The following is a 19,743-nucleotide window of genomic DNA, read 5'->3' as shown; positions in this document are numbered from 1 at the left end:
GGTTCCACCATTGGGGTGCCAGAGCAGCGAACAGTTTTGACTGGCTGAGCGGGAACTGTACTTCCTCAGAATAGGGAGGCGAGCAGGCCAGAGGTGGATGAACGCAGTGCCCTTGTTTGGGTGTAGGGCCTGATCAGAGCCTGAAGGTACGGAGGTGCCGTTCCCCTCACAGCTCCGTAGGCAAGCACCATGGTCTTGTAGCGGATGCGAGCTTCAATGGAAGCCAGTGGAGAGAGCGGAGGAGCGGGGGTGCGTGAGAGAACTGGAAGGTTGAACACCAGAAGGGCTGCGGGTTCTGAGTTGGTAGGGGTTAAGACGAGCAGGGAGCCCAGCCAGCAGCGAGTTGCAGTAATCCAGACGGGAGATGACAGATGCCTGGATTAGGACCTGCGCCGCTTCCTGTGTGAGGCAGGGTCGTTTGGCTAGCTAGCAGTGTTAGCTAGCAGTGTTGACTAGGTAGGAGACGGCAGCGCAGCGCGGCGGACAAAAATAGCTGGCTAGTTAACCGAATAATTACTCTAACCAACTCTAAGCTACACAATTATCTTAGATACAAAGATAGCAAAGACAACTATGTAGCCAGCTAACACTACACTAATCAAGTCGTTCCGTTGTAATGTAATCGTTTCTCCAGTGCTGCTATGCTTCTATGCTGCTATTCGGTGGCTAGCTAGCTAGCAGTGTTGACTACGTTACGTTACGTTCGGACGAAAATAGCTGGCTAGCGAACCTCAATAACTACACAATAACTACACAATTATCTTTGATACAAAGACGGCTATGTAGCTAGCTAAGATCAAACAAATCAAACCGTTGTACTGTAATGAAAATGAAAATGGTAAAACTACCTGTGGAGCGAAGCGGAATTGCGACTGCACGCTCCAAACCGGAAGTGACATAGAAGATGGCCCAAAGTGTGTGTGTGTTCATGCAGTGTGTGTGTTGGTCCACTGTCTGATCCTGTATATGCTATGCTGTGCTCCCTGCAGGCCGAGGCGGCTCCACCTCCCAGTGAGGAGGAGACGAGTCCCCCAGCCCCCAGCACCCACCAGCGCCGGGCCCAGCAGCAACAGAGAGACCAGATAGAGCCCCCCAGCAGGCCCACTTTCCCCCACACCGCCACCCCCCACCCTCCTCAGGACACCAGCCATACAGGCTCTGTGGTGCTCATCGTGGTGCTCGCCCTGCTCCTGGCTGCCCTCATCTTCCGCAGGGTCTACCTGACCAACGAGTACAAGTTTGACTACGAGCTGTGACAAAACTAACCTTAACCTCCTCAGCCCCACCACCGCCCTGAGTCGAGTGAGTCAACCGCCCCTCCTATCACCTGACCTGACACCCTAGCTGGCAACAAACTGACTTTCTCTTTACCGTGGGCTTCGAAGACGGCTTGGTTTACAATGAGGGTAACTTGCATTCCTGTGGAGGATGGGGTTGACTCACCACCACAACACCTCCCAAGGTGTCTTCTATTACTTTGAATTGACTCTAGAGTGTATTACATTTTTTAGAATGGGAGTATTGTATCCAAACCTCCCCAATGGAGAGACACTGTATCAGACCTGGGTTCAAATACTATTTAAAATCTTTCAAATACTTTTGTTTTTGCTCTAGCCTCCCTGGAATGCCAGTTGTTTTTTGTTTTGGAATATGTAGCCAGGCAAGCTCAAGCAACCACAGATAAAGTATGTGAAATTATTTCAAATAATATTTGAACCCAGGTCTGCTCTAGTTCTCCTTTTTAATTTGTCAGGCATCTGTTTATCATAGAAATTGCTGATTGCTCTCAATATTTAAACAAGACAATGCTGTGTCATATAACATGTAAACAATGAAGGCTATTAAATTGTTTGTCTCAAAATTATTATTTAATTGTGCAAAGGGAAGCAATATGATTAACATTTTGTATACAGATAAGATGCTAACAATTTCTGCTCAACTGTTATGTCGTTTACATATCTGACTGCCTAGCCAATGCTCTGGCTGTTCCTACTTTGCAATAGCAGATACAACCTAGCTAGTATACATACTCTTGTCTGTCAATCTTATAGCCTGAGTGCCAGTCTGTTTCTGCTCTCTTGCCAACTCCTTGTCACTCAATTTCATGAGCTTAAAGGAAAGGGAGATTATAAGAGACTGTACGACTATAGCCTCTCTTTTGAAGTCCTCAAAAGAAATGGGATTGGGGACTAATGGAGAGGTTTAAATGTTGTGTGCACATTTTACTTCCAGGCAAATAAAATGACCAGAATAGGGCCTCTCTAAGTTTGAAACATGTAAGACCGCTTGATTCATGTCTCAAGATGTAATTTAGACATCTCTCCATCTTTTCAGACTGTATTTAAACCATACATTAGGTTTGAACATTGTATCAGAAAATAAATGCCTTGGAATTTTTTTTCGGTGTCAGTCTTATTTCTTTCTGTGTCATGACGGATGGCTGAAAGTAACACTTAGTTATCCATCTCTGCTCAAACCATTAAGTAATCTGGAGAGTGTTGAAACACATGTACACATAAAGGATCAGATTTCATCATCCAGTAAGTTCTCTAAAATATGTACAGTGCATTCGGAAAGTATTCAGACCTTGACTTTTGGACATTTTGTTACGTTTCAGCCTTATTCTAAAATGTATTAAATCGTTTTTTTCCCTCATTGATCTACACACAATACCCCATAATGACAAAGCAAAACAGGTTTTTAGAAATGCTTGCAAATTTACTTAAATGACACATTTATATAAATATTCAGACCCTTTACTCAGTACTTTGTTGAAGCACCTTTGGCAGCGATTTAAAGCTTCACGTCTTCTTGGGTTTGACGCTACAAGCTTGACACACCTGTATTAGGGGAGTTTCTCCCATTCTTTGCAGATCTTCTCAAGCTCTGTCAGGTTGGATGGGGAGTGTCGCTGCACAGCTATTTTCAAATCAAACTTTGTCACATGCGCCGAATACAACAAGTGTAGACTTTACCGTGCAGTGCAAGAAGAGTTAAGAAAATATTTACCAAATAAACTAAAGTAACAAAGGAACACAATCACGAGGCTATATACAGGGGGTACCGGTACCAAGTCACTGTGCGGGGGTACAGGTCAGAGGTGATTTGTACATGTAGGTAGGGGTGAAGTGACTATGAAGCTGTTAAGCAGCCTTTTGGTCCTAGACTTGGTGCTCCGGTACCGCTTGCTGTGCGGTAGCAGAGAAAACAGTCTGACTTGGGTGACTAGAGTCTCTGACAATTTTATGGGCTTTCCTCTGACATTGCCTATTATATAGGTCTTAGATTCCAGGAAGCTTGGCCCCAGTGATGTACTGGGCTGTACGCACTACCCTCTGTAGCGCCTTGCGGTCAGAGGCGGAGCAGTTGCCATACCAGGCGGTGATTCAACCGGTCAGGATGCTCTCGATGGTGCAGCTGTAGAACTTTTTGAGGATCTGAGGACCCATGCCAAATCTTTTCAGTCTCCCGAGGGGGAAAAGGTTTTATCGTGCCCTCTTCACGACTGTCTTGGTGTGTTTGGACCATGATAGATCGTTGGTGATGTGGACTCAAAGGAACTTGAAACTCTCGTAGGGATGGTGCCATTTTCAGGTCCCTCCAGAGATGTTCGATCGGGTTCAAGTCTGGGCTCTGGCTGGGCCACTCAAGGATATTCAGAGACGTGTCCCAATGCCACTCCTGCGTGGTCTTGGCTGGTTGCTTAGGGTTGTTGTCCTGTCGGAAGGTGAACCTTCGCCCCAGTCTGACGTCCTGAGCGCTCTGGAGGAGGATTTCATCAAAGGTTCTCTACTTTGCTCTGTTCATCTTTCCCTCGATCCTGACTAGTATCCCAGTCCCTGCCACTGAAAAACATCCCCACAGCATGATGCTGCCACCACCAGGCTTCACCGTAGGAATGGTGCCAGGTTTCCTCCAGACGTGACGCTTGGCATTCAGGCCAAAGAGTTTAATCTTGGTTTCATCAAACCAGAGAATGTTGTTTCTCATGGTCTGAGAATCCTTTAGGTCCCTTTTGGCAAATTCCAAGCGGACTGTCGTGCTTTTTACTGAGGAGTGGCTTCCGTCTGGCCACTCTACCATAAAGGCCTGATTGGTGGTGCTGCGCAGATGGTTGTCCTTCTGGTAGTTTCTCCCATCTCCACAGAGGAACTCTGGAGCTCTGTCAGAGTGACCATCGGGTTCTTGGTTACCTCCCTGACCAAGGCCCTTCTCCCCCGATTACTCAGTTTGGCCAGGCGGCCAGCTCTAGGAAGAGTCTTGTTGGTTCCAAAACTCTTCCATTTAAAAATGGAGGAGGCCACTGTGTTCTTGGGGACCTTCAATGCTGCAGAAATGTTTTGGTACCCTTCCCCAGATCTGTGCCTCTACACCACCCTGTCTCTGAGCTCTACAGACAATTCCTTCAACCTCATGGCTTGGTTTTTGCTCTGACATTTCCTGTGAACTGTGGGACCTTATATAGACAGGTGTGTGCCTTTCCAAATCATGTCTAATCAATTTAATTTAACACAGGTGGACTCCAATCAAGTTGTAGATACATCTCAAGGGTGATCAATGGAAACAGGATGCAACTGAGCTCAGTTTGAGTCTCAAAGGATCTGAATACTTATGTAATTCATGTATTTTTCAGGGGTTTTTGCAAACATTTCTAAAAACCTGTTTTCACTTTGTCATTATGGGGTATTGTGTGTAGATTGATGAGGAAAACATTTAATTGAATCAATTTTAGAATAGGGGCTGCAACAGTAACAAAATGTGGAAAAAGTGAAGGTCTGAATACTTTCCGAATGCACTGTATATTACGATATGCACTTGCTGTTGATATGATACTTGATGACAGTATTGTGTGTAGATTGATGAGGAAAACATTTAATTGAATCAATTTTAGAATAGGGGCTGCAACAGTAACAAAATGTGGAAAAAGTGAAGGGGTCTGAATACTTTCCGAATGCACTGTATATTACGATATGCACTTGCTGTTGATATGATACTTGATTCCAGGCCTGTTATATTATAGTTACATGCATAGTGCTATCTGGGTTGTTTCTGAGAGGTTTAATAAGAACAGGCGCCGTATATCTACGTTTTGGTTTTTCGGGAAGCGCCAGACAGCTGTTGAAAATCCTTACATCAGTTGATCGAGGATTCCCTGTGTCAAGTAAACGTCTTCCCACCGTGAAAAGGTTGCCAATCAACTTCACACTGACACCCTGGAATGTGGTCATGTCATTATACCGTAGCTAAACTAGAGCTGTTGCTGAAGCTGCGCGCGCGGTGCCTTGGTTCGGAGCGCTTGGAAACCAACCACTGTAGACCGTGGACCAATCAGGGAGCAATAAGCGGGACAAGCCGCTTGGCCTCGTAAACATATCAGTCGTTGTTACTTATTCAACCGGCAAACTGCCTCACTACAATGCTTGGGAACAAAATATGCTACAATGCTCAAACCATTGCGGACGTGGATTAAAGGGATCGCTTCACTCATTCGAAGACTTTTGAGTTTTCACACATAATGCCTTATATTAAGTTTTTGTTCTTACTTTTTTGCTTGATACTTATCGGGGAATGCCGAAAGCACAAAAGTAGGAAAAGGCGGTGGTCCGGGGCGGTGGAATCTTACAAGCATGGCGCGTAAGTACCTGGATCCTTACCCTTTTTGAGAGTCCATCCAAATGTGTTTCGTTCTTTCACTCTTTCGTTTGCACTTTAAAACAACTGGAGGTCTTCATGCCATCCTCTTTGTTTATTTGGTTAAATTCCACACTTGTGGAACCCTACGTTCCGTTTGATGTAGCCTAATACTGGGCTATTTATTCGACTACATATTTTACATTGAAAATGATTTATGGCTCGTTTCAGTAATGTTAAACCCGTTCTAGTCGTTAACACGGAGATTGTATGTAAATATTAGCCTTCGTGGGGTAGTCTCGACTCGAACACGCACGGTGCCCGTGCGTAAAGATGATCCAGAGCGCAGTGCGCATATGATGGACGGATGCAATCAATGGATGGACCCTGCATGAGCAGAGATGTCATGAATCATCACTATCTGCAAGTGTCATCATCCATGCCATTCATCTGAACTTGTCATCATTATTCTGCATCATGCTTCACTGACGGTTGTGACCAGTGATGTGTTCCGTCATTGTTAATAATCGTATCTGTGAAATGAGAGGTGATCCCACTGTGAGGCTGTTCAATGACACAAAGCTCTCAAATGCACTTGAAGTAGGCTACAGTAAGGGCAGAACATGGTTCATGTAATCTGCAAGATTTAACAGATTTAACAGTTCCATGGGGACAGTGGATTAATCGGGTTCTCAGGATCCCCTGCTGTATTACAAGTAACTAACCAATTATGTTATTCTTGTATATTGAGTTATAACATGAGACATTTTTGTCCAGTAGACAGTTATAGGATTACAATTACAAATCAACCCCTATAGCATGAAGTGGAGGTCCCCAGGGGACAATGTGTGTTCATTATTAGTCTTAACATGCTGTATATTAGTAGTCTTATTAGTAGTCTTAACATGCTGTATACTCCCCTTGTTCTAAGGGTGTTCCCTTCACTAAACCCCTAAAATAAAGCAGCTTAATTGAATTTTAAACCCCAAATCTATTTTGCATGAAGAAACAACCTGTCATTCAACACAAACTTTGTGAATATCTGGGTATTCCCTCTTCACAACGCAAAAAGACTGCATTTAAATCAGTGTACATCACTCGTTTTTATTACAACACATAATTGTTTTCTTTGCTAAAGTAGAGGTTTATTATTATTATTATTATTGCTAAAGGTACTGCATATGTGTGAACATTACTTTTTTTAGCAAGAGATAGCACTTGTATAGCCTAAGAAAGTAGCAGAAATGTGCAGAAAGGTGTTTTGAATGCATTTTATTGAAGGGAAACAATAACAGTCTTCAACTTTTGATATATTCTTATATACTGTACAATGAGGAATTCAACTACAAAATACTAGTCTTCTCCCATTTTTTTTAACCATTGCCCCCACCCACAAGGTGTATAAACAACAACAATAAATAAGAATAAAATAAGATAATAGATACAAAACAAAAACGTGAAGAACATAAATCAATCAACTCTAATTAGCACACGTAGGACAGTATGAAAGTGTGTGTGCTTGGACTTTGCAGATGTATTTCTCCCATGTGCAGCACATAGTGTTGTTTTACAGTCCTTCTTTGGGGGGCAGAATTGGCATCTCCTCCTCTTGCCTGCCCCAGCTGCAGTCTCAGGTGGATCAGGACAAGATTCAGCCCTCTGAACAGCTTTCACAAGCGCTGCAGAGGCTGCTGTGCGGGGGAGGCGCTCCCTTCTTTGAATGTGTGGGGTTACAAGTGCCTTTCCCAGCTGCTCCAGGAACACCCATCTCTTGTTCCGCTTATCAGGCATCCACCGGTAGGGTTGATCTTGTTCCATATCACAAAGGCATTGTATGAGGACCCATCAATGATGTTATGGAAGATGACCAGAGGCCAGGGGGCAGTCATCCTCCTGCAGCTGTAAGTTCCAATCACCTTGTCCAGGTTGTTCACGCCTCCTTTGTTGTGGTTGTAGTCCAGGATGATGGCTGGCTTCCTGTCCTCACGATCACGGATCTCAACCGTTTTGTGCAGTGTGCTCAGGAGGACCACATTCTTGACCCTCTTTGGGAGGTAAGAAACTCGAGTGGTGGTGGGGATGAAGGCAAACTTTGATGAGAAGGCCTCTCTCCACCTTGTTGCGAGGGGTGCAGGGTGGAGCTCAGGCTTGTTCTTTCTAACTGTGCCAACCATGGTGATCTTCCTCTTCAGGAGCTGCTGGCTGAGTTCATAAGAGGTGAAGAAATTGTCACACGTGACATTGTGCCTCCTCAGTCCATCTGTCATATCAAGCACAACCCTCATCCGCTGGTTCTTCTCCAGGCCTCCGGTGGTCGGTTTCCCTGTGCAGACTTGCATCTTCCAAGCTTAGCTGGATTGTGTGTCAAAGGCCACCCATATCTTGATCCCATACTTTGCTGGCTTGCTGGGCATATACTGCCGGAAAGGACAGTGACCTTTTGACAAAAGAGATTACTATCAGTAATTAGTATTAGTGTCACAGAAAACAATCACATAAATCAAGGATATTACAGCAATACATAATAAAATTAACACTGAAAATCATTACAGATTTGAAAATAAAAATGTACCTCTGAATGGAACCAGTCGCTCATCCTGTCACACCCTGACCGTAGAGAGCTTTTTATGTCTCTATTTTGGTTTGGTCAGGGTGTGATTTGGGTGGGCATTCTAAGTTCATTGTCTATGTTTTGTATTTCTTTGTGTTTGGCTGGGTGTGGTTCTCAATCAGAGGCAGCTGTCTATCGTTGTCTCTGATTGAGAACCATACTTAGGTAGCTTTTTTCCACCTATGCTTTGTGGGTAGTTATTTTCTGTTTAGTGTTTTGCACCTGACAGGACTGTTTCGGTTATTCTCTTTGTTATTTTGTTATTAGTGTTCAGTTTCAATAAAAAGCATGAACACTTACCACGCTGCGCTTTGGTCCACACCTTCTTCAACAGATGACCGTTACACATCCACTGTTACTTCAGGCCCAGGGTTGTAAAGGTATGGCAGACGCTCCACCCACTTCTCCCAGACCTCTCTTATGGCCGCCAGTTTATCTCTCACACATCTTGCAGGTCTTGACTCACGGTTATCAAAACATAGCATTCTTGAGAAAGTGTGAAAGACTTTCAGTGGCATCGTGGCACGGAAAATTGGCCTTCCACTCTCTGCATCGCAGAGACTACATGTAGCCTCGCCTCGGGACCTATACACACCCGCTAAGATTAGCAGCCCTATGTAGGCACGCAGGTCAATCTCATCCATCCCTTTCCAGTTGTCTCCATATTTAAGGAAACCCTCCACATTTGTCATCTCCAGGATGATTTCTTCGATGGCTGGTGTGATGAACATGTAGAATGTTGAGGCGATGTCCTGGGCATGGGCCACTGCATGTCTTGTGGGCCCTGGGGTCATCCTTATGGCATTTTGTGCTGCCATCCTGCCCTGGTTGTCATATGGTGACAAGGACCATGTTATTTTGCTGCTCTTTGACAAAAATGTCTCTCTTTCAGCTTTGGGGATTTCTTCTTCATCTGAAGATGATGCGTCATGCTCTGGGTTGTATTCTTCCCCATCTTCTTCTTCAGATACCTCCTCCTCTTCTAAATCATTGTTCTCTTGTTCCTCCTGGACATCTGAAAAAATCGGATCTACGACCTGTACGTGCACTCATGGCTTCAGCAAAGAGAGAACTGGGGAGACTGTCATCTGCAGCACCTTTATAGCCTCTGACTGCATTCCCCATTAGTAAACAATGCTTTCAATAAATGTTTATTTTGCCTGAAATTGTTTTTATTTTGTCTGTGGACTTGAGTCGTGTGGGGTCATGGAGGGGAGATGCTGCACATGCACATTAAAGTTTTAGTTTTGTCTGAGTTCAATCAAGTAGCACACAATGTGTGTGTGTGTGTGTGTGTGTGTGTGTGTGTGTGTGTGTGTGTGTGTGTGTGTGTGTGTGTGTGTGTGTGTGTGTGTGTGTGTGTCTTTGTGTTTTTGTGGTGTGTAAATTATTTTATAACTGTCGGGTCAAAAATGACCCTAAGGCAATCTTTGTACCCTGGTGGTGTACAGCTTTCATGGAAATATGAACAAAGGCAATGTTTCACTTTTTCAAAATTTTCGGTCACTCTAGGAAAAGTCATCAAATTTCAAGTTGAAAAAATATCATTTAGGGGGTTTTCTCTGCTGTTAAACATAGTGGCTGGTCATTTTTACCCTTAAGACAATACAAGGGTTAATTGTGCAAAAGCACAAACACCAAGTGTGCATACCTGTATACACTGCAAAGGCTGGCACGGTCTAATTGGTTGTCTGATGGCCTAATTTGCCTCCATTTACTCAATAATTGCAACCCCTTCTATTTTGGGAGAGCCTTGAACAGAGGCGGACTGGGACCAGATATCGGCCCTGGCATTCCTAACTCACCGGCCCTTTCTTTGACGCTCCCACACCGGCCCATTTCCCTCCCCCCGCGGCCCCAACACAGGCCCAATTCTTTCCATGAGGCTCTCATTATTAGCCTAAACCAAATTTTGAGCTACAAATCCAAGTTAGACATGCCCTCTTGGGCTAAAAATATGACCAGCCCATTTGGCATTTGCTTGAAATGCCAGATGGCCAGTCCGCTCCTGCCCTTGAAACTGGCATAGGTGCAAAATGCCTAAATAGATGGGGGTCTGTTCGGAACAGTCTTCCCTGTCTTCCCTTAACTTTATACCCACAGAACATATAATGTTTACAGAGTATGGAAACGAACTTCCACCCATGTTATTCTCAAACGACAAACGTATCATGTGGGTTAGATAAACTCACTTTGACAGCAAAGCATGTTTCTCTTGATTCTCTGAGGGCACACACACCCACACACATTGCAGTTCTGCTCATGCAGACAAATGGCCCATAAACAGCCATGCTCAAGTCTCAATGCTGATAAAAACACCTGACACCACACCTTGAACATGACAGAAATAATGTTTTTTTAAAGAACAGGGCCCGGTTTCCCAAAAGCATCTTAAGGCTAAGTTCATCGTCAGAACATCGCTAAATCTCAGAGCTGTTTCCTAAAACCATCGTTATTAACGTCGTACTTGACAACGCTCGTAATCTAACGCCTGCCTCAGACTACTTGTAGAACAGCTAAGTACGTCATTAGATGCTTTTTTGCCCTCCTATTAATGTGTGGATCATCCATTTTGTATGGTATGTTACCAATTACAATTCGTATGATATGTTACAATTTAGCGAAATGTTACAACATTTCTAAACATATGAAATGTTACAAATTCTAACATGTTGTGGCAAACATTAGCTAACACACTAAGTAGCAGTAAGTAGTTGCCCAGGATGAAATTTGAACACACAACCTTTGGATTCCTAGACATTTGCATTATATGCCTGCCCGTCTGTCTGTCCATCCATCCATCCAGACTAACCAACCACCGTCTTTTTCTTTTTACCTTAGGTAACCTTATATCTTATATGTAACCACACCAAACATAACATCATGCTAATTTGAGTGTCCCGGATTGACGTTTACTGTGTTACATCTAGTCTATGAGACCAGTCTGGAAAGGCGCATCGTTTAAACACTAGTAAACCTAAATTCAATCACTATCAGGAAACCTGCCCTAGGAATGTTAACATAACTTCCATTGCTGTTTCATCCATTGCGCAACATCCATATCTTGGTTTCAGAATTCCTGCCAATCGATCATATTTTTTAAAAAGTCACACCTGTGTTGTAAAGTCTGTGTTCTTACACTTATTCATTCTGAGCTCGGTTTCACGATAGAGATGGAACCTATGACTGAGGAGCGGCAGGTAACTTAGTGGTTAGATCTTTGGGCCAGTAACCGAAATGCGCAACCAGAGGGAAAAGAACTCTGGACCACCTTTGCCCTCCATTTGGCAAATCTGACCATAATTACATCCTCCTGATTCCTGCATACAGGCAAAAATTAAAGCAGGAAGCACCAGTGACTAGATCAATAAAAAAGTGGTCAGATGAAGCAGATGCTAAGCTACAGTACTGTTTTGCTAGCACAGACTGGAATATGTTCTGTGATTCCTCCAATGGCATTGAGGAGTACACCACATCTGTCATTGGCTTCATCAATAAGTGCATCGATGACGTCGTCCCCACGGTGACCGTACGTACATACCCAAACCAGAAGCCATGGATTTCAGGCAGCATCCGCACTGAGCTAAAGGCTAGAGTTGCTGCTTTCAAGGAGCGGGACTCTAACCCGGAAGCTTATAAGAAATTGCGCTATGCCCTCCGACGAACCATCAAACAGGCAAAGGGTCAATACAGGACTAAGATTGAGTCGTACTAGACCGGCTCTGACGCTCCTCGGATGTGGCAGGGCCTGCAAACCATTACAGACTACAAAGGGAAGCACAGCCGGGAGCTGCACAGTGACACGAGCCTACCGGACGAGCTAAACTACTTCTATGCTCGCTTCGAGGCAAATAGCACTGAAACATGCAGGAGAGCACCAGCTGTATTGGAAGACTGTGTGATCACGCTCTCCGCAGCCGATGTTTAGACAAGTCAACATTCACAAGGCCGCAGGGCCAGACGGATTACCAGGGTGTGTACTGCGAGCATGCGCTGACCAACTAGCAAGTGTCTTCACTGACATTTTCAACCTCTCCCTGGCCAAGACTGTTATACCAACATGTTTTAAGCAGACCACCTGTGCCCAAGAACACTAAGGTAACCTGCCTAAATGACTACCGACCCGTAGCACTCACGTCTGTAGCCATGAAGTGCTTTGAAAAGCTGGTCATGGCTCACATCAACACCATCATCCCAGAAACCCTAGACCCACTCCAATTTGCATACCGCCCCAACAGATCCACAGATGATGCAATCTCTATTGCACTCCACACTGCTCTTTCCCACCTGGACAAAAGGAACACCTATGTGAGACATCCGCCACGCTGATACTCAACACAGGGGCCCCTCGGGTGGGTGCTCAGCATCCTCCTGTACTCACTGTTCACTCATGACTGCACGGCCAGGCACGACTCCAACACCATCATTAAATTTGCCAATGACACAACTGGTAGGCCTGATCACCGACAACAACGAGACAGCCTATAGGGAGGAGGTCAGAGACCTGGCCATTTGGTGCCAGGACAACAACCTCTCCCTCAACGAGATCAAGACAAATGAGATGATTGTGGATTACAGGCAAAAGAGGACCAAGCACGCTCCCATTCTCATCGACGGGGCTGCTGTGGAGCAGGTTGAGAGCTTCAAGTTCCTTGGTGTCCACATCACCAACAAACTAACATGGTCCAAGCACACCATGACAGTCGTGAAGTGGGCACGACAAAACCTATTTCCCTCAGGAGACTGAAAAGTTTTGGCATGGGTCCTCAGATCCTCAAAAGGTTCTACAGCTGCACCATCGAGAGCATCCTGACTGGTTGCATCACTGCCTGGTATGGCAACTGCTCGGCTTCTGACCGCAAGGCTCTACAGAGGGTAGTGCGAACGGCCCAGTACATCACTGGGGCCAAGCTTCCTGCCATCCAAGACCTCTATACCAGGCGGTGTCAGAGGAAGGCCCTGAATATTGTCAAAGACTCCAGCCACCCTAGTCAAGCGGCAAGCGGTACCGGAGCACCAAGTCTAGGTCCAAGAGGCTTCTAAACAGCTTCTACCCCCAAGCCATAAGACTCCTGAACATCTAGTCAAATGACTACCCAGACTATTTGCATTGCTCCTCCCCCTCCCCTCTCCACACCACTGCCACTCTCTGTTGTCATCTATACATAGTCACTTTAATTAACTCTACCTACATGTACATACTACCTCAACTAACTGTTCCCCCCACACATTGACTCTGTACTGGCACCCCCCTGTATATATTGTTATTTTTTTTACTGCTGCTCTTTAATTACTATGTTACTTTTCTCTTATTCTTATCCGTATTTTTTTTAACTGCGCTGTTAGTTAGGGGCTTGTAAGTAAGCATTTCACTGTAAGGTCTACACCTGTTATATTTGGCGCATGTGACTTTGGATTCGATTTGATTTGAACTAGAATGAGATTCACTTTATATGATCTTTCACCCTCTCTACTCTGATAGACATGAGCCTGCGTTGCACTCAATCATTTATTTTCTTATAGAACCGCGAGAAGGGTTCTGAAGGAACTGCAGCACCCCTGATCAATTTAAATACATCTTCAGAAAAAAATGAAATAATTCAGAATAGCCTACTACACCACAAGAAGGCCTATTATTTAGCCTCAGAGGATCAATAGTTTAGTTTTTAAAATAGCCTAGCTGTGGATTGGTTCCCAGTAAAAAGGAATAGTCAGGAATAGTGCTCATATTGCAGCCTAAAATATGTCTCAACACACCTAGGCCTAGGCTATTTATGGATTCAAGACAGGGTTGTTTTTATTGATCTCAGATTCCCAGTTTGTCAGTGTCAAAGTATTGATTGTCTTGGATTTACGTACAGAATAATACGAAATGCTCTGGGACCAGGTTGGGTAGGTCTGTCGATTGCACATACATGAACGTGATGTCAATATTTAGCCTAATAATCTTGCTATTCTATAATTAGGTTATCTCGATTTTTATTTAAAAAATGTAGGCCTATCCATGCTTTGCTTGTTTATAATATTGCTAACTTTTTATATATTTATTTAACTAGGCAATTCAGTTAGGGACAAATTCTTATTTACGACGCTGGGCCAATTGTGCGCCGGCCTATGGGACTCCCAATCACAGCCGGTTGTGATACAGCCAAGGATCGAACCAGGGTCTGTAGTGATGCCTCTAGGACTGAGATGCAGTGCCTTAGACCGCTGAGCCACTTGGGAGTGTGGCGGTCTAAGGCAACTGGCTATGACGTTTTCGGCGATCACATAGAAACAGCTTCATTCTATGTTTAGCGGATATTGTGTGTAAAGTGACGCGGGAGGGTCAAACAGTGATCTAACGGCGCACTTGCTCTACGAGTGGTCTGAGGCCGGAGTCAGCTAAGGAGCGATTTCAAGTGCAACGTTAGGCTAAAAAAGACTATTTTGGGAAACGTCTCGAAAATGTAAAGATGCTCTTGTGAAGGTTCTAACGATAACCTTAAGATGCTTTTGGGAAACCGCGCCCTGTTCCTTTCATAATCTGACTGTTGTGGTTTGAAGGTCATTTTAAAAGTGGTTGGGTGGTTCTCTGTAAGGAGTAAGGACTGGATGGAGACAGATAACTGTTATCCATCAATATTTTCAGAAGTAGCCTATTGATTGCCGTTTTCTTTTGCAGTCCCCTGACTGGAAAAAGGATGGTTGACAACACCAAATCTCGCAAATTGAAGACAGACAACCTGCTGCGAGTGGATGACCATGATTTCACCATGAGACCAGCCTTTGCAGGTAAGGACCTGGTTCTAAACATCTTGTTGACTGATTTAACGAAAGTAGAAACCAGAGCCCTCTAAACCCGGCAAAGGGGCACTGATATCACTGTTCAGATCAGGGGGGCAAAACTGTTCCTTGAGGGCCGCAGTGTATGAGTGTTTCCATATTTGTACGTCTCTGAACATTAATTAAGTGCCAGTGTGGAATGAAAAAAACAGCAAGATTGTGGCCCTTGAGGACTGGAGTTGTGCTACTCTGGTTTAGATCTTGAATGGCATTGAAGCATATCCAGCAGAGAACGTACATCTGTGTGAAAAAGTAGTCTCATCATATCAATACACACAGGAGCTAGTTAGATATGACACTTTGAGAATGAATTCTTCTGGTATCAACACCTGTTTTGACATGTTTACCAAAGTGTAAGGCGGCAGGTATAGGAGGAGCTTTTGAAAAGCATAAAATGGGATGCTGCATACTTCCCTGGTGAATAATGTACTGTATGTAGTGTTACTGAACTTGAGTGGCAGCTCAGACACTAAGAATTTCAAATAGAGGATCCTACATAAAACCCTTCAGTGTATCTGTAAACGGACACGCAGACACAGCCTCGTGTCCCAGAATAGAGAGCTTTGGGAGATTCAAATTGTCTGTCTTATACAAACATTATGAAAAGTTGACTTGTGTAAGCCTGTGATAACTGTCTGTATTAATTTGGGTGGGAGATGTATAGCGGTGGCTAGGTTTTCTTCCCTAGCTTCAAACGGAAGCAGGCGTACAGTGAAAGCCTCTTACATAGCCGCTCCCCGCTCACTGGGGGAATGTTATCTGTGTGACATTGTGGCGTGCCAGCATGAGGTCTCTTTCCACACAAGGGTGGAGGAAAACAGCCCAAAACACAATCAGAGAAATCCCACTGGGAAGGAGCAACTGCATTGTCCCATTGCACACAATGAACAGCTTTGTGTGGCATAATTTTCACAGAGAGATAAAAATTAATTGTTTGTTTAGAATTAGGGCTGTGCAAATGTCGTTTTTTTCCCAGCGACAGCGAGTATGTGAGGTTTTGCATTATGCATACGGTGCTCTGCCGGTGGGAAGGCCTTTATGGGGATAAGGCTGTAAATATCCCCAGTATAAAGGTTAGAGCTGTTCCCATGTGTTTCAGGTTACGACTGTAGGGAACCCCTGCTGCTCAATTACCATTTCAACTTTTATAAATAGCAGAGAAAAGAAGATTCACTTTTATTTCCATGCCAGTTGTCTGCACAAAGCTACCAGGAACATTCCATTCTGTGGATCCTTGGAGGTTTGGTTTCTGATTGTTTTCTGTTTGAAAATCCACCGTCTAAACAACGGTGGAGATTTGCTGTTGCAGTGAATGTCATATTTGTCATACAGCACAGCAAGTTCAAATTTCCCGGGTTTACCTATAAATGTAAGTATAAAAACAAAGTATTTTAATAATCTTCCAATGGGTAGAAAAAAAAGTAGTGAGTGTATACATTTACATACTGGTCCCCTGTGGGAATCAAACCCACAACCCTGGTGTTGCAAGCACCATGCTCTACCAACTGAGCCACACGGAACCACCATTTAATCAAATTTGCGTTACAGAGATAGCTTGTTTCCTCCCCCCCAATTTTATTCCTATGATTTTGAAGAAAATCCACCAAAGCCATTCCATCTTTGGGATTTCTTTCAGCAGTGAGCAGCGGTGTCTAATGCATGGGCCTAGGCTAGCCTTAATCTGGCCAGTGCTACCAATAGTTGATTTACAATTGCTCAAAGGGGAAGCAATCCAGTGTCATTATGTGAAATAGATAAGGGCTCTTTCCCCCCGTTGAGCATTCATGTCATTGTCACGATCGTCTATAGGAGAGAGAGATGACCAAGGCGCAGCGTGTGCAAAATACATCTTCTTTTTATTATAAGAAGGAAAACGAAACAAAACAACAGACGAATGTGAAGCTATTAAAGAACTAGTGCACACATGCAACATAGAACATAGACAATTACCCACAAACACATGATGCCCATGGCTGCCTTAAATATGGCTCCCAATTAGAGACAATAAACCACAGCTGTCTCTAATTGAGAACCAATCCAGGCAGCCATCGACATACAAACACCTAGACCAGACATTTCCCCATTAAACCTACAAACCCCTAGACCACCCAAAACACATACTTCCCCATGTCACACCCTGACCTAACTAAAATAATAATGAAAACAAAGATAACTAAGGCCAGGGTATGACAGTCATGTCTATTTAAAGTCTTAAGACAGATTTGGTGATCTTTCCTGATCTGCTGGTATTTTACGGAAAGGTTACATCATTTTGCTGTGCAGAGATTCGAATAGCTAGCGGTTGTCCTGTGTATGAGAAAACAGACTGATGAAATGCCGCTGATCAACCTATTTTCCATGGGGGGGGTTGTGTTCATATTTTTTTGTTGTGTTTCTGTTATTTCTGTGTAATCATCTTTGAAGCCTTTATGCTGGCTGAGGAATAGCTTCCTCTGTCATGTTGACTTCTTGATGACTCAATGAATCGGCACAGACCATGGATTTTTTTTACTTGTGTGCCCCACTGACAACTGTTTACCAGATCGTACTAAGGTCCCACTCTATGAAGCCACTCTATGAAGAGACTGAATAGTTCAGAACATTTCAGAGGACGTTCTCGATCACACAGAGCTGGGATCTGATCAGTTGTATGATCATACATTGTATGGCTCTGATTGAACATTTCAGATTTGCATCATCAGAATATGTTTTAAGAGAGCTTTAACAAACAAGTAACTGCTAGGAGAACAGGGAAACTGATATGAATTTAACTTGAGGTCAAACGCACTGTGAAAAGGTCAAACACACAGTGCTCCATCCTCTGGACCGGACCCCAACGACCCATAATGATTGTTCTCAGCAGTGGTCTTTTTACAAGATCACATCTCCCACAGCCTCTACAAAATAACCGGTGGCTCCGCGATGGCAGGAGGAGCAGATGGAGAGAGCACATGTAATCACTATGAATGAAAGATAAACATTTTCTTCAATAACAGCCCAATCCCCCGCAAGCTCTATCTATTACAGGGGTAGAGGCTGTGGGAGGCATTTCTCCCAGCAGCTGGCAGGTGTGGCGGGCAGCATCGTCCACACAGGTCCTGGGACGGGAGTTGGTGCTTGGGTCCCAGTTTAGGATCTGATGGATGGCATATGGTGTGAGTGAGGGATGACAGCGCACCCAGCTGGCACAAGGCGATGAGTTAATATCCTCTCTTCCAGGCAACAGGCGAGGGGAGGCTGAGTGAAATGAGGCTTTAGTTACTAGCGATTACATGAGGGTTCAGAGGCTGGTACTACAGCAGCTACCGCAGATTATAAACTGGGTGGTTTGAGCCCTGAATGTTGATTGGCTGATAGCCGTGGTATATCAGACCGTATACCACGGGTATTACAAAACATGTATTTTTACTGCTCTAATTACGTTGGTAACCATTTTATAATAGCAATAAGGCACTTCGGGATTTGTGGTATGTGGCCAATATACCACACCCCCTTGGGCCTTGCTTAATTAGACAATGGCAGGCGATCAGGACATTACCCACAATGCATAACACACAAATATGTATTATGCATTACTTGCGCTTCTTATGTGAACCTTTAACATGGGATGGATGAAACTGTGTGCCATATAATTGCATATAGAACTGATTCATAGGATGTATGTGCTGTGAAAATATACATGACCTTATATGGAGTTATTTGGATTCAATATCCTCGCAAATCCTAAAATCTAACCCAAATCTATCACTCATGACTCATCCACTTCAATCAAATGAATACTTCGACATATGAGTGTGTGGTATTGCCCTCAATACTGAAACGAAAGGGTTTAGAAAATGAGCTGAAGATATCTGTAGCTGTAATACCGTGTAATACCAAATCTTTCTGGGATTGTGGTAGTGATCAAAGGAAAAGTAAACTACTAGAGATAACAAGGAAGCAGTATGGAGAAAATATCAGAGCCTCTATACTGGGGCATGGAAATCCAAGTTAAGACGTCAGGTCAGACAGAGATTCTTTTTTTTAATCGACACTAGTGCAGTAGAATAGTGCTGCACAGTTTTCACATTTTGTGGTGTTAGTCTGAAATGTTGATAGGTTCAATGTATTTTTCTACTGATCTACACAGCCTACTTCACAGGGTAACAATTGAAAGTGTCAACATTTCAGACTCAACACAACAACATTTGAAAACTGTGCAGGGGTTCACATACTTTTTTACTACACTGTATATCTACCAAGAGAAAGTAGAATTGTTATGTTTCATACTAGCTTACCCTAAATCATGTTATGTGACTATGGCCACTCTCAAGGGGAAACTGTCTTTCCACCTGAGACTGAATCCTTGACTCTCACTGTTGGCCTGAATATGATGCCACTGATAGTCAGAAATATAATAATAAGAACGAAAATAATCTCGTTCTTGTGACTTGTTTTGCAGGCCCTGCTGTCCCTGTGGGGGTGGATGTTCAGGTGGAGAGTTTGGACAGTATATCAGAGGTGGACATGGTAAGTGAATTGATAATCATACAAACATGAAACCTTATAACATTTCAATGAAGTCAACGTTAACCGTTATTATTACAGGTCAGTGGAACATTTGAAGAGGTCATTGTGATACAGTGTTTTAATTCAACAACTACTGAACACAATGGGTAGGGATGCTGGCCATTCCT

At 43.9% G+C, this 19,743-nt stretch overlaps 2 protein-coding genes across 2 annotated transcripts in view; both read left to right on the top strand.

Moving 5' to 3' along the window:
* Nucleotides 1-2,398, top strand: part of ube2j1 (ubiquitin-conjugating enzyme E2, J1) — a 38,238-nt gene extending 35,840 nt beyond the window's left edge. The window contains exon 8 of the mRNA XM_024000313.1: nucleotides 990-2,398. Coding sequence (XP_023856081.1) covers nucleotides 990-1,256 — 267 coding nt within the window. The 3' untranslated portion in view covers nucleotides 1,257-2,398. The remainder of the gene's footprint in view (nucleotides 1-989) is intronic.
* A 2,905-nt stretch (nucleotides 2,399-5,303) lies between these two features.
* LOC111972535 (gamma-aminobutyric acid receptor subunit rho-2-like) overlaps nucleotides 5,304-19,743 on the top strand; it is a 32,413-nt gene continuing 17,973 nt past the window's right edge. Inside the window, exons 1-3 of the mRNA XM_023999537.2 lie at nucleotides 5,304-5,634; nucleotides 14,907-15,016; nucleotides 19,509-19,576. Coding sequence (XP_023855305.1) covers nucleotides 5,516-5,634; nucleotides 14,907-15,016; nucleotides 19,509-19,576 — 297 coding nt within the window. The 5' untranslated portion in view covers nucleotides 5,304-5,515. The remainder of the gene's footprint in view (nucleotides 5,635-14,906; nucleotides 15,017-19,508; nucleotides 19,577-19,743) is intronic.

Source organism: Salvelinus sp. IW2-2015, linkage group LG14, assembly GCF_002910315.2.
Source record: "Salvelinus sp. IW2-2015 linkage group LG14, ASM291031v2, whole genome shotgun sequence".
Lineage (NCBI taxonomy): Eukaryota > Metazoa > Chordata > Actinopteri > Salmoniformes > Salmonidae > Salvelinus > Salvelinus sp. IW2-2015.
Note: the sequence above shows the minus strand (reverse complement) of the source record. Positions and strands in the feature narration are given on the sequence as shown.